General features: G+C 45.9%; 1 protein-coding gene across 1 annotated transcript; it reads left to right on the top strand.

Moving 5' to 3' along the window:
• Nucleotides 1–8554: 8554 nt before the first annotated feature.
• On the top strand, nucleotides 8555–11672 carry LOC144240935 (uncharacterized). Its single transcript, XM_077775360.1, has 3 exons — nucleotides 8555–9350; nucleotides 9850–9893; nucleotides 11537–11672. Exons 1-3 carry the CDS (start codon nucleotides 9057–9059, stop codon nucleotides 11670–11672), a joined length of 474 nt encoding a protein of 157 aa, XP_077631486.1. The 5' UTR covers nucleotides 8555–9056.
• Nucleotides 11673–12136: the final 464 nt, after the last annotated feature.

Genomic DNA, 12136 nt, shown 5'->3' with positions numbered 1-12136 from the left:
ACATACACACACACACACACACACACACACACACACACACACACACACACACAATGGAGTATTACTCAGTGATCAAAAAGAATGAAACCTGGTCACTTGCAACAACATGGATGGAACCAGAGTACATTATGCTAAAAGAAATTAGTCAGAGAAGGACAAATGTCATATGACTCACTCATATATGGAATTTAAGATACAAAACAGATGAACATAAGGGAAGGGAAGCAAAAAATAATATAAAAACAGGGAGGGGGACAAAACATAAGAGACTCATTTTTTTTCTTTTTTTAAATATAATTTATTGTTAAGTTAGCTAACAGTGTATACAGTGTGCTCTTGGTTTCAGGAGTAGATTCCCATGAAAGGGACTCTTAAATACAGAGAACAAACTGAGCGTTGCTGGAGGGGTTGTGGGTAGGGGGCATGGGCTAAATGGGCGAGGGGCATTAAGGAGGACACTTGTAGGAATGAGCACTGGGTGTTATATGTAGGGGATGAATCATTGGATTCTACTCCTGAAATCGTTATCACACTATATGCTAACTAACTTGGATGTAAACTTAATAAAAATCAAAAAAGGAGTTGATTCCATATTTATTGCTGAGACATATTCCACGGTATGGCGTTCCCATGGTTTTACCATTCACCCGAATGAAGGATGTCCAGACTGTTTCTGATTTGGGGCTACTGTGAACAAAGCCTTAGGAACACTCACGTACAGGTCTGTGAGTGTGTGTTTTCACTTCTCCAAGATAAATGCCCAGGAGTATAATCGCTGGCTCAGGTTTGCACGTTTAGCTTTTTCAGGAACCACCAAAGTGTTTTCCCGAGAACCTGCACCATTTTGCATTCTAGTCCCCCCAAACGTTTCCTTGCAGCCTTTGTAAATCTCTCTCCCATCTCCCTCCCTGTCCACCTCCACCTCAGTCCCCATGTGTTCGGTTGCCTTTCCTAGAGTTTTAGATAAATGAAATCCTATGTGGCATGTATACTGTTTTGGTCTGGCTTCTTTCCCTCAGAATCATTATTCTCAGATTCATCCGAGTTGGAGCATGTGTCAAGAGTTCAATTCATCCTATTGTTAAGCAGAGGTCTATAGTACAGATATGCTACAGGTTGTTTATACATTACCTATTGATGGACATTTGGGTTGTTTCCTTTTTGTGGGGAGGCTATTTCCAATAAAGCTGCTATAAACATGCAAAAAAAAAAAAAGTGATTCCATTTCTCCACATTCTGACAAGCATTTGGTGTTGCCATTATTTTCCATTTTAACCATTCTGGTAAGTGCCTGTTGGTATCTCAATGTGGTTCTAATTTGCATTTCCCTCTTGAGCAAAACGGTTAATCATTGGTGAATGATGCTGAACATCTTTTCACGTCCTCCTCTGTATCTCCAGTTTAGTAAAACATCCATTCATGTCTCTTGCCCATTCAATACTTGGATTTGCCTACTGTTGAATTTTGAGAGTCTTTTATATATTGTAGGTGTAAGGCCTTTGTCAGATATGTGGTTTGCAAATATTTCCCCCTGGTCTATAGTTTGTCTTCAGCTCCTCTTAACAGGGTCCAGAACAAAGGATTTTTTTTTTTTAGTTCTGATGAAGTCCAATTTAGTCATTTTTTGTGGGTCATGCTTTCAGCCATGTCTGAGAATCCTTTGCCTACCCCTACAAAGAAGTTCTTTTATTCTAAAAGTCGTATAGTTTTACATTTCAAATCCATGATCCATTTTGAATTAATTATAGTGTGATGGTTAAGGAAAGGTTTACTTTGCTCCTTCGCACAAAGGAACTCTACAGAATAAGGGTAAAAGGAGGTCCCAGGAGGATAGCTGTGAGCAAGGCATGAAGGAGAAAGAATCCAGACTGGACTGTGTGACTGAAGAGACCGCCATGCTGAGGACTGCCACCAACTTGCCCTGCTGCAGCACCACGTGACCATCACCAAAGCCAGTGAGTCCGACAGGAAAGGAGGCAGCTCAAAATCTGGGAAATGGGGTGGGGCACCTGGGTGGCTTAGTCGGTTAAGCGTCCGACTTTCGCTTAGGTCATGATCTCGCGGTTCGTGGGTTCGAGCCCCGCGTCGGGCTCTGTGCTGACTGCCAGCTCAGAGCCTGGAGCCTGTTTTAGTCTGTGACTCCCTCTCTCTCTGACCCTCCCCTGCTCACACTGTCTCTCTCTCTCTCTCCTAGAAATAAATAAAACATTTAAAAAAAAAACTGGGAAATGGGGAATCTGACTCAAGGCATTCCCAGGCAGCAGCTCTGAAGCAGGCCAGAGAGAGAGGTCAGTCCTTACAGAAGGAGACGGAAGTGTCTGGCAGTAATATTTTGGGGCAAACCAAAATGCAGCACATATATACTGGTTTGATTGAACTTGTAGAAAAGTGCACCAAGAAGCCATTGGAAGATGGAAGAGAGAATCAGAAAGAGGATCAACTGAAAGAGGGGAAAGAGGGCCATTATCAACTTCAGGAAAAGAAAGAAGTAAGAAAGCAAATACAGTGATCTGTACAGTATAATGCTTAGTCTGAACAATATTGATACAGGCGCAATAATATAAACATGGAACAGTAACTGAACAAAGGCTGTAATACGACTCTGGTGGGAAAACTGGAGAGGGAAGCAGAAGGCAAGGTATAGGGGAACCAAATCCTCAAATACCAGAGTAGGAAATTAAAAGAGAATGTCTACTACTGATAAATCAAAAGAAAGCACAATGCACATTTTTGACCTATGTGTGCGTATATTGCTTTCATAAAATAAAAGCTAATTTTTGAAAACAAGAAGGAGTGCCATGTTGTCTACCACCACAGAGATGCGATGCTCTCATTCTTTCCCTCCTTCAGGCACCATTCGCTGATGCAGGTTATGTATTAAGATTCTGGGAACTGATGAGGCAGCACATGTGAAAGCTATTCCTCAGCTTGTGCCCTAGCCACAGTCTGCCGGTGACCTTACTTCTAAGGATTTTGTCTTATGATTTGTTAATCCTTTTCTGGTAACATTGCTTCCAAGCTTGTTAAGCTTAACTGAGCACACTTCCTCCTTTAACTGCAGGTAATGCAATTTCAGTGCAGACTGGATAAAGCGCATTCTTGAATTGCATGCAGAAAACTTCTGCTTGATTTGATTTCATCATTAAGTGTGTTCCTGAAGAAAAGTGAGATTCATAGCAAATTGTTGTGTATTCAATATTCCCCGGTAAATTTTAGCTTTATGTTCCTGCGGGAACAACACTGACCCCAAGCAACAATAATGACAGTACTCCCTTAAGACTCTCATTATTTTCAGAAAGCCCTTGGAAGTGACGGACTTGTACAGCTTGTTCGCAGAAGTTTCCCACACAGCCAATGAAAGAAACTAGTCAAGGAGAAACTAACATTTACTGAGTGCCTATTATGTGTCAGGCACTGTGCTAGGAACTTTAATAAACATATTGTCTACTTTCATCTTGGCAACTGCCCAGAGAAGTACTATTATCCCTACTTTACATTTAAGGAAACCAGAGCCTAAAGATATTAAGTAATTTTCCCAAAGCCACACAGTTGTAATTCAAACCAACCATCAAGTCTTTTCACGAGAAATGTATGTAATTACAATTCCCAGCATTAATTTGAGCTTTGAGTGCTCCGTGATTCCATAGGGTTTTAATATTTAAAGAGCCACATATGAGTTAGCCTTGCTCCAAGTAGGAAACTTAGAAGACACTGACCTCATCAGAATTTTTAAAGTATGACGCTCTCTTTTGATGTAACGGTTTTGAAACCAACAAATGTTTATTGATCTAATGATTAATTAAGAGGCAATAGGAGATTCAAATAGCAATATGAGAAGAACACTGTATTAGGGACACAGTAACTAAAACCAAATCAAAATAACTCCACCTCTTAAAAGTCTTGTGACCTTGAACAAATTGCCTCAGCTTTCTATGATAAAACTGTCGGATTTACAGTAGCTAGTTCTCTCAGGGCTCTTATGCCATTAAAAAAAAAAAAAGTGAAAAGAATACTATCCACTTTTGGATAAGCTCACAGTAAAGTGAAAAGCACATAGTAAGAATTTTAAATTTGCCATTGTTATAAAAGGTTTATAGCTGCAGCTGAAGCAATTTCCCCCACTATGTAAATGAAATTACATCAAATGGATAAGCATAAATGTNGCTCAGTCGGTTAAGAGTCTGACTTCGGCTCAGGTCATCATCTCATGGTTCGTGGGTTCTAGCCCCATATCGGATTCTGTGCTGACAGCTAGCTCAGAGCCTGGAGCCTGTGGGTGGCTCACTGGGTTAAGCGTCTGACTTTGGCTCAGGTCATGATCTCACGGTTAGTGAGTTAGAGCCCTGCATTGGGCTTTGTGCTGACAGCTCAGAGCCTGGAGCCTGCTTTGGATCCTGTTGTCTCCCTCTCCCTCTACCTGTACATCCCCTGCTTGTATTCTCTCTCTTAAAAATAAACAGTAAAAAAAATTTTTTAATGTACAGTGTGAGATTTACCTGTGTTAACACCAAGCAGAGTTGAATCCCAAAACTTTGGCAATCTCCCCCGACAGACTGATACTAATAAAAGCAGCTATTTCTTAGAGATTTCTAACTATGTACATTTGACATTGGCCTTGATGCAGGTGGGGAAACCAAAAGATTCACTTCCTGCATTATATTACCCTTCCATCCAATATCCACCTTCTACCTTACACATGTGACGTAACGAGCTGACACACAGACAAACCTCAAAGGAGAAAATACAACCTGGCAAACAGAGCATAACCAAACCAATCCCTAGTAAAGAGAAATTAACAACTGCAGATAGCAGGCTGCCTTTTAAAGGAGCTGGTTTACCCCAGCCCTGACTTGGAGCTAGGTGACCAGCCAGAGAACATTACCTTGGCTGGGAACAGATGACTGTTTATTTACATCTACAATTTCCTAACAAACAATAAAGTTGAATTACCTTTGTTTCCGGAGTCAGGATGTGCCGTGGAGATTTGTTTCGCAATGCTGGGTCCTCTAGATCACTCATTTATTCCCTAAGGACAATAATGAATAAAATTTCTCTGGTATATTACATTATTCGGCCCCCTCCGTGTCCTCCCACCTAACGCTTCTCCTTCATACGGCTGCGACATGATAGTATTCTTCCAGTTTTGTAACAACAAAAACAAAAACCTATCTAACGGATAATTTGGTCCACTTACTGTGCCCACATCTCAGAGTTAAAATCCGGCCATCATTACAAGTAATGACAGATTGAAATGCTATGTCATTGCGATTTTCATTACATTTCTTTTTGTGAGCCAGTCATGTTATAACAAAGCATTTATATTTATGCATTGGATGGTCACTTATTCGAGAACATTTAAGAACTGGTATTGCCAGGTGGCATGTCATGTCCGAAAGATTCATTAATGACATGTCTTTGTACTCACGGAGCGCCACACACCAGAGGGATTAGTTAGGTCTCTGGACTCTCAAGTCAGTTTCCCTGAGGTCAAATGCTACTAACCAGGTGACCTTGGGCAAGCACCATAAGTTCTGAGTGTCTCAGTTACCTTACCTATAATAATAACAGTACCCATTTCACAGGATTAAATAAGTTAATATTTATAAAGCAGAGGTGTACCTCATACATAAGAAATGTTATGATCATTTAATAAAATGGAATTCATTTTCTAGTGAGGGAGTCAGACAATAATTAAGAAAATTATATCTAATCATGGGACAAACACCAAGCAAACAATCTACACTCCAGTGGAAACACACCCATTCCTGTCACTGGCAGGCTAGGTTATTTGGATGAACTCCCCTGCTGAAAACAATTGGGAACCAAAACAACTTCAGTTTCTGAGTCTCCTGGAACAGAATGGAAGGGATTATAAAGCATAGGGCACACAGAAGAAGAGGATCCTTCCTTCCGAGGTTCACCCAAAAGCCATACTCTCAGGGCATGGGCGGCTTAGAAGTAAGCTGTACCCATGCTTCCCACCCTCCACAGGTCAGCAAGGACAATTAAGTTACTTTAGAACAGAAAAGGTCTGGGAGTTAGGCAATGATGGGGGGATTTGTTCCCAGAGGGTTTGGCCATGGACTAGCGCTCACAGAGATCTCTTGTTTTCATCGTCTCACACTCCTCAAGCCATGAACTTAGTGTATATAAAGTGGTGGTGTCTGGTAGTGCCCCTAAATTCTTGAAAATCCTTTCTGGATTTAACTTGGCTTTAGGCCTTAAATCTTCGTACCATTTTTTTTTTTTTAAGGAAAAAGAGTAAAAATCCAAGGATATCCAAGAATACCCAAGAATACAAAGTAATAAGACCAGCAAGCAGGAATAGGAGTGGGAAGTTAGCACGAGTCAGCTGGTTTTGCTTGAATTTCAGAGAGAGGCCATACAAAGCAGCCTCGCCCAGGTCAAGTGTAAAACCAAAATGATTAGTAATATTTTGTTCCTTGCAACTGTGTACTTCTATACATGCATTCATGTTAACCTGATGTGGGTTCGGGATGTGAGGCTATAAAAAGCAGATCCCAGTTCAGGCATGGGTGTAATGCCCAGTCTCTGAAGTTTATAAACCAAATCCAACAACACCGATGCGAACACACAGAAAGGAGAGAAGGAATATCAAACTACCAGAACGTCGATGACAAGAAAGGAAAAGGCCACTGGAGATCAGCACCTAATTTTCAAAGAATGGAAGCATCTATAAAAAAAGAGGAATGAAGGAGAGGAGAAGAGGAAGGGAGGGAAGAAAAGAGCAAACATAAAAAAAAAGGGGCAAAAAGAATAGCACTAACCCTCCGACACTGACCATGGTTATCCCTGGGTGAAAAGAATATAAATGATTTTTTTCTTCATTTTGATTGTCTGTACTTCTTAAATTCTCTCAGCATGTGTTTTCTATTGCTCAGTTGCCACTATAAATGCTTTAAAGGAAAATAATCTATTTCCCAACCTCCAAAGCAATGCCAGGTTTGGTAGGATTGCAGAGGCCAGGTTTAACCCTGAAAGTTCTTATTTTAATTTCTAATATGCAAGTCTTACCCTCTAGGAATTCATTCTCTTTCGCTTTTGAGTGTTATCATTTATTGCACTTAAAAGTACACCTAAGAGGCCATTGAATTAAGAAGGAAGGAAGGAAGGGAGAAAGGAAGGGAGGGAAGGAGGGAAGAAAGGAAGGAAAGAAAGAAATGTCCTTACTCAAACTATCTACACATTTCTTTAAAAATATGACAAGATAAAATATTATTAAGAAATGTAAGCATTGCCCAACCTAAGCGTATTTAAATTCTGTAACATTGAAAGTCACCTACGAGTCACTGGAGAGAGAAATCAACTTTTCACTGTAGGTGGCTTGTTTTGCAGATGCATCCCCCACTTCTATAAACTTTCCCATCACTTAAATATTTCACTAAATCCTCCTTCAATGAAGAACTTTTCAGATTGGTCAGGAAAAAAAATGTGACCATCCTACCTTTTTTCCCTTTTGGACAATATATTTTTCTATAACTCTCATAGACTGTCTCAAGGGAGAACTCTTTTTCGCTGCTAGTAACAGGAAACTATTTAAATCTGTGATGAAATCATAGGAATTTTTATTATCTCACTCAACTAGTAGTCTGGAGGTAGATGGTTCCAGGGTTCTTTCAGGGGCTCATCAATATCCTCAAGACCCAGACACCTCTCACACTCCCATGCCATCATCCTTAGCATGTTGGTTTTTAGTTCCACGCCTGTTGCTTCGCTGTCACAATATGGCTGCTGCAACACCAGACATCACATCCTCATGCTGTGCTTAAATGTAAAAATCATGTGTAGAGCAAAAGATATTCTTCTCTCAGAAGGCTCTTTCCTTTATCCAGGAAAGAAAAATCCCCAGACGTCTTCCTTATGGCCCCATAAGCCAGAACTAGATCACATGGGTACTCCTAATTACAAGAGAGTCTGTTAAAGTATCTACAATTTAAGCCCTCCTCCTTGATCCAGTATTTTCCTCTGTGATAGGATGGCACTATGAGGGCTTGTTCTGTCCTCCTCTCCCAGGGGGTGGCCTGTCTTTGTTCCAGTCCCGGTGCACTGATTGAAAGTTTACTCTCTAAAACTAATCGCAAGAAATATGTGAAATTATATCCCTTTCAAACACACACTGTTGTGAACGTCATTTAAAAATCCACGAATGCTAAATTAAGAAATTAATGATATAAAGCATTCACATTTTCATATTTCATGCCCTGAAATATTCTACAAAAAATTCTTTCCACTAAGTCTACATTGTAAGTTGAGATAGGCATCATGCCTTTCACGATTTTTGCGCTTCGGAAAGTCCTCAGAACAACGATGCTCAGAGGTCAGTTGCTCTATGCGCACTCCTTCGGTAGAGTTATTCATGACCTCAAGGAACATCAAAATAATTCTTTGAAAAAGAAGAGCATCCTGCAAGATGAAGCAGGCTGGACTTCTGCTTTCATTAGTGAAAGTGACCTATGGCAATTACATTCTACCCAACCAATAAAAAGCACGCATGTGTTCCCAGGAGCGCAAGCGTCCTGAACCCTCCCCGAAATACACTGGTTCACATCCTCTAGCAGCTCAGGGCTGCAGCGGTATTCCCCAGATGGAATGCCTGTCCACTGGACCTCCAGTCTTCAGGGAAGGAAATTCACATCTTCTCAAAATCCTTTAAGTGCCCAAGGCTGGCAGGCTGCGGTCTAAAGTGCTAGTTAAGACCGTAGGAGCGGGAGTCAGACCTCCTGGGTTCAAATCTGGCTCTGCCACTTACCAGGCATGCAACTTTGAGCAACCATTTAACTTTCAGGGCTAGGGTCTCCTCGCCCGACAACTGAGGGTAACAATAGCACCTACCTACTTGGGTTCCTGGGAGGAGTAAATGAGTTAACCCCCCCACCCCCACCCCGAGAGCACTGGAAACAGCGCCCAGCAGGCACACAGCGAACTCGTTAACATTACACCTTTCAACTAAGGGTGCCTGCGACTCTGTAACATTTTGCCTGGATAGGAAACAGTTCCTGTGAATTACAAAGTGGAATCCTGGGAGTTGAGTGGCCATGGCTGGGGACCCAGAGAGAAAGAGAAAAAAGAAATCAGGGCGGGGGCAGGGGAAGAGTTGCGGCAACATTTACCCCGCGGAGCCCACCTCCAGCCTCGGTCTCCCGGCCAGGGTCTCCTCTACCGTTTCTTCTTCCAGAGGAGTCCGACCCGCGTGCGGCGCAGCTCAGCCTTTCTCCAATCAGACACCCCAAGGCCGGCGCCACAGACGCGACCTGATCCAATCTCGTGCCCTTGAGGGCGGGAACGCGAAGTTACTACCTGCACCTGCGGCAGCTGTGGCCGCCTCCTGGGTTGGTGTTTCCACACACACACCCCCACACCCCCCGCCCCGGGTTCTGGTTTCTCGAATCACTTGGCGAATGACCAACAGGTGGGCAGACAGATGTCTTTCCCGTGCAAAGGACCGACGTGTGGGAAGGTTCAATACACCGGAGTGCGCAGCTGAGGTCCCATCTCCCCGCGGCTGCCGGGAATCGCTAGCAGGGAGAGGGAGGCGCGCGAGAATGAAAGGCTACTAGCCCGGAGAGCCTATCTGGGGATCCACCTGGGGCAGTGAGCCTGGCACCTGTTCGCCGTGGCGCCCTCAGGCCGGAGCCCGGCGCGCTGCAAGCCCAGAACTGCCGCCAGCGCTGCGCGAAGCAGAAGTTGGAGGCGCCAGGGGAGACCAGCAGCAGCAGCATTCGGCTTAGCTGGACTGCAGAGATTTCGGCAGGCACACCGTCCAGAAAAAAAAAAAAAAGCCTGACCTCCCCAGGTTGTCTCAAATACACCCCTTCCGTTCTCGTGCAGGCGAGGTCGGCGCAGAGTCGTGGGATCTTCGGAAGCCCGAACAGGTGAGCAGTCAGGACGGTTCTGCATCCGCCAAGACAGAGTCCGTTCCCAGGTATCAACCTGGGGCGCTCCCCCGGCTCCAGCTCCGGAGGAGAAGTTGCGAGCCGCAGGCGCTCTGCGTACATTTGCGTAATTTGCAATCTTTTCCTTGCGCAATTGGTGCTAAGCCTTTCCGTGCACACAACGGTGGTTGTGGAAAAGAGAATGTAGGGTAGAAGACAGAAGGCAGCCATCAGGACACCCCACCACCACCACCTATGAATAACTTGGGGGTGCTTCTTTGATCCGTAAAATACAGGGAGCAGGAGGTTTGCTGCAAACCGTGCTTTGGGGAGAGGGTGCCTTTTTAAGGGAAGAACTTTTGGCGGTTTTACCTTGCACTGTTTTCAAGTCGCTGCCCGAGTGTGCCCTCGGGGCATCCTGGGGAGGAGCCGGGGCGCCGCCTCGCGTAGGCGCTCCAACTTTCCCGGCGGTTCCGGGAGCAGAGCCTCCAACGACAAACACCGCTGAAGTTTCGCTCCCCGGCGCGCCGGCAACTCGCGTGAGCACCAGGCGCGTGGGGTGGGAAGGGCCCAGCGGCAACCTGGAACTGCTCCTCGGCGCGAGCTAACCCTGCGCGCTCGTGCAGTTAGAGCCGAGTGCGCACCGGTGTCGGGCTCCCGGTATCAGCACCTTCAGTGCTCGTGAACGGTCTTCTCGCTCCGCAGAGCGCTGTTTTCAAAGCTGGGAAGAAGCACCTGGGGTAGGAGCGCCTGGCTGCGCGCAGCAGGTGTCTCCTTTGGAGGAAGGAATTGCGCAAAAAGGATCAGAAACCTTTGATTTGTAACTAAAGATCTCAAGAGTCGAGCTGCCTGGTACCAAGTCGGTGCATATTTTAATACAGAACTAAAAAGAAGAGGACTTTTGCCGCTTGACCTCATCACAACCGTCGCCTGGGGTGGCTTCCAAGAGACGTAAGCTTGGTCTCTGGGGAATAAAAGGAAGTTGGGACGGCGGTTTTCAAGGGAAGTGAAGTCTAGACCAGCTTCTCTGAAAGCGGCAAGGCAGAAGTTCTGTCAAAAGCAGAATTTAAAAGAAACAAAACATCATGAGCTTTTCCCTCGCTCTTATCGTCATGTAAATTCCCCTTGAAGAACCACGTCGGAAAGGATCCTGGGACAGAAGTCGATGGAAAAACCCCTTGGAGGGAAATTTCAGAACTGTTGACGGGGGTCTAATAGTCAGTGCTCACCTATAGCTCACCCCGTTCCGGGCACCCTCTGCCCAGGTGCTCATCCAAGCGGAGGCCCCCCGGGGCCGAGTTGGGTCACTTTGGGGCGTCCCTCTACAATCAGGCAGGGTAACTGGCCAGGCCAGCTTCCTCTCGGCTGGGGTTAATCCAGATGCTCGGGAACCTCCCCCGGCGTCCCGGGCACGGGGACCACCTCACTGGCCTTGAAGGCCAGGCCAGGGTTGAGGCGGGCGAGTGCCAGGCTGTCTGAAGACCAGATGGGGGCGCCCTGGAGGCCACCGCTCGTCCGCCTGCGCCCCCGGGGACGCGGCGGTGNCGATCCGGTGCCGGGCGGGGCGAGGGGAGGAAGTGGGGCTGGGGGCACGTGACTTGGGCAAACCCAGTAACCAAGTTCTGTTTGCTTCCCGGGTACAGGCCGCCGCCTAGGCTCCTACCCCGTAGCCTGCTTTCCTGCCGCGGACCGCCGGCCCCACCAGGAGAGGGGGCCCTTCCCCACCCGCCGCGCCCCGCGCCGCCCGGCCATGNTCAGGCAGCAGCCGCCGCAACTTGAAGATCTCGCGCTCCGGCCGCTTTAAGGAGAAGAGGAAAGTGCGCGCCACTCTGCTCCCCGAAGGAGTCAGGTCCCCAGAGGAGGCGGGCTTCCCTGGTGACCCCCACGACGACAAGCAATAGCCAGAGCGCTGCGGGACTGCCTCTCTCCCCACCACTCCCCCCTACCCTAACCCGAGAATTCCGGCCCTCCCCTGGCTCCAATCCCACCGACTCCTGAATATTCACACAAGGCCTCCACGATTTTAATTTCCTGGAAATTGAAGTGTCAGTTGGGTTTTCCATATTTCATGGTTCAAGGAGGCATTGAATATTTATTTGTGGTGAGCGAAGATACCTGCCGCAGAGGAAGTTGGCGTAACCGTGTTTAACCCCCAAAAGTTCTCTGGTGGCCTCCTACCTTTTGCCACCTGGGGAGTGAGAAGGGTACTTCTATGAGCTGGTAACTCTACTGGAACTGAGCCG

This window comes from Crocuta crocuta, unplaced genomic scaffold, assembly GCF_008692635.1.
Source record: "Crocuta crocuta isolate KB4526 unplaced genomic scaffold, BGI_CrCroc_1.0 scaffold197, whole genome shotgun sequence".
Lineage (NCBI taxonomy): Eukaryota > Metazoa > Chordata > Mammalia > Carnivora > Hyaenidae > Crocuta > Crocuta crocuta.
This window is presented reverse-complemented; position numbering and strand designations above follow the sequence as displayed.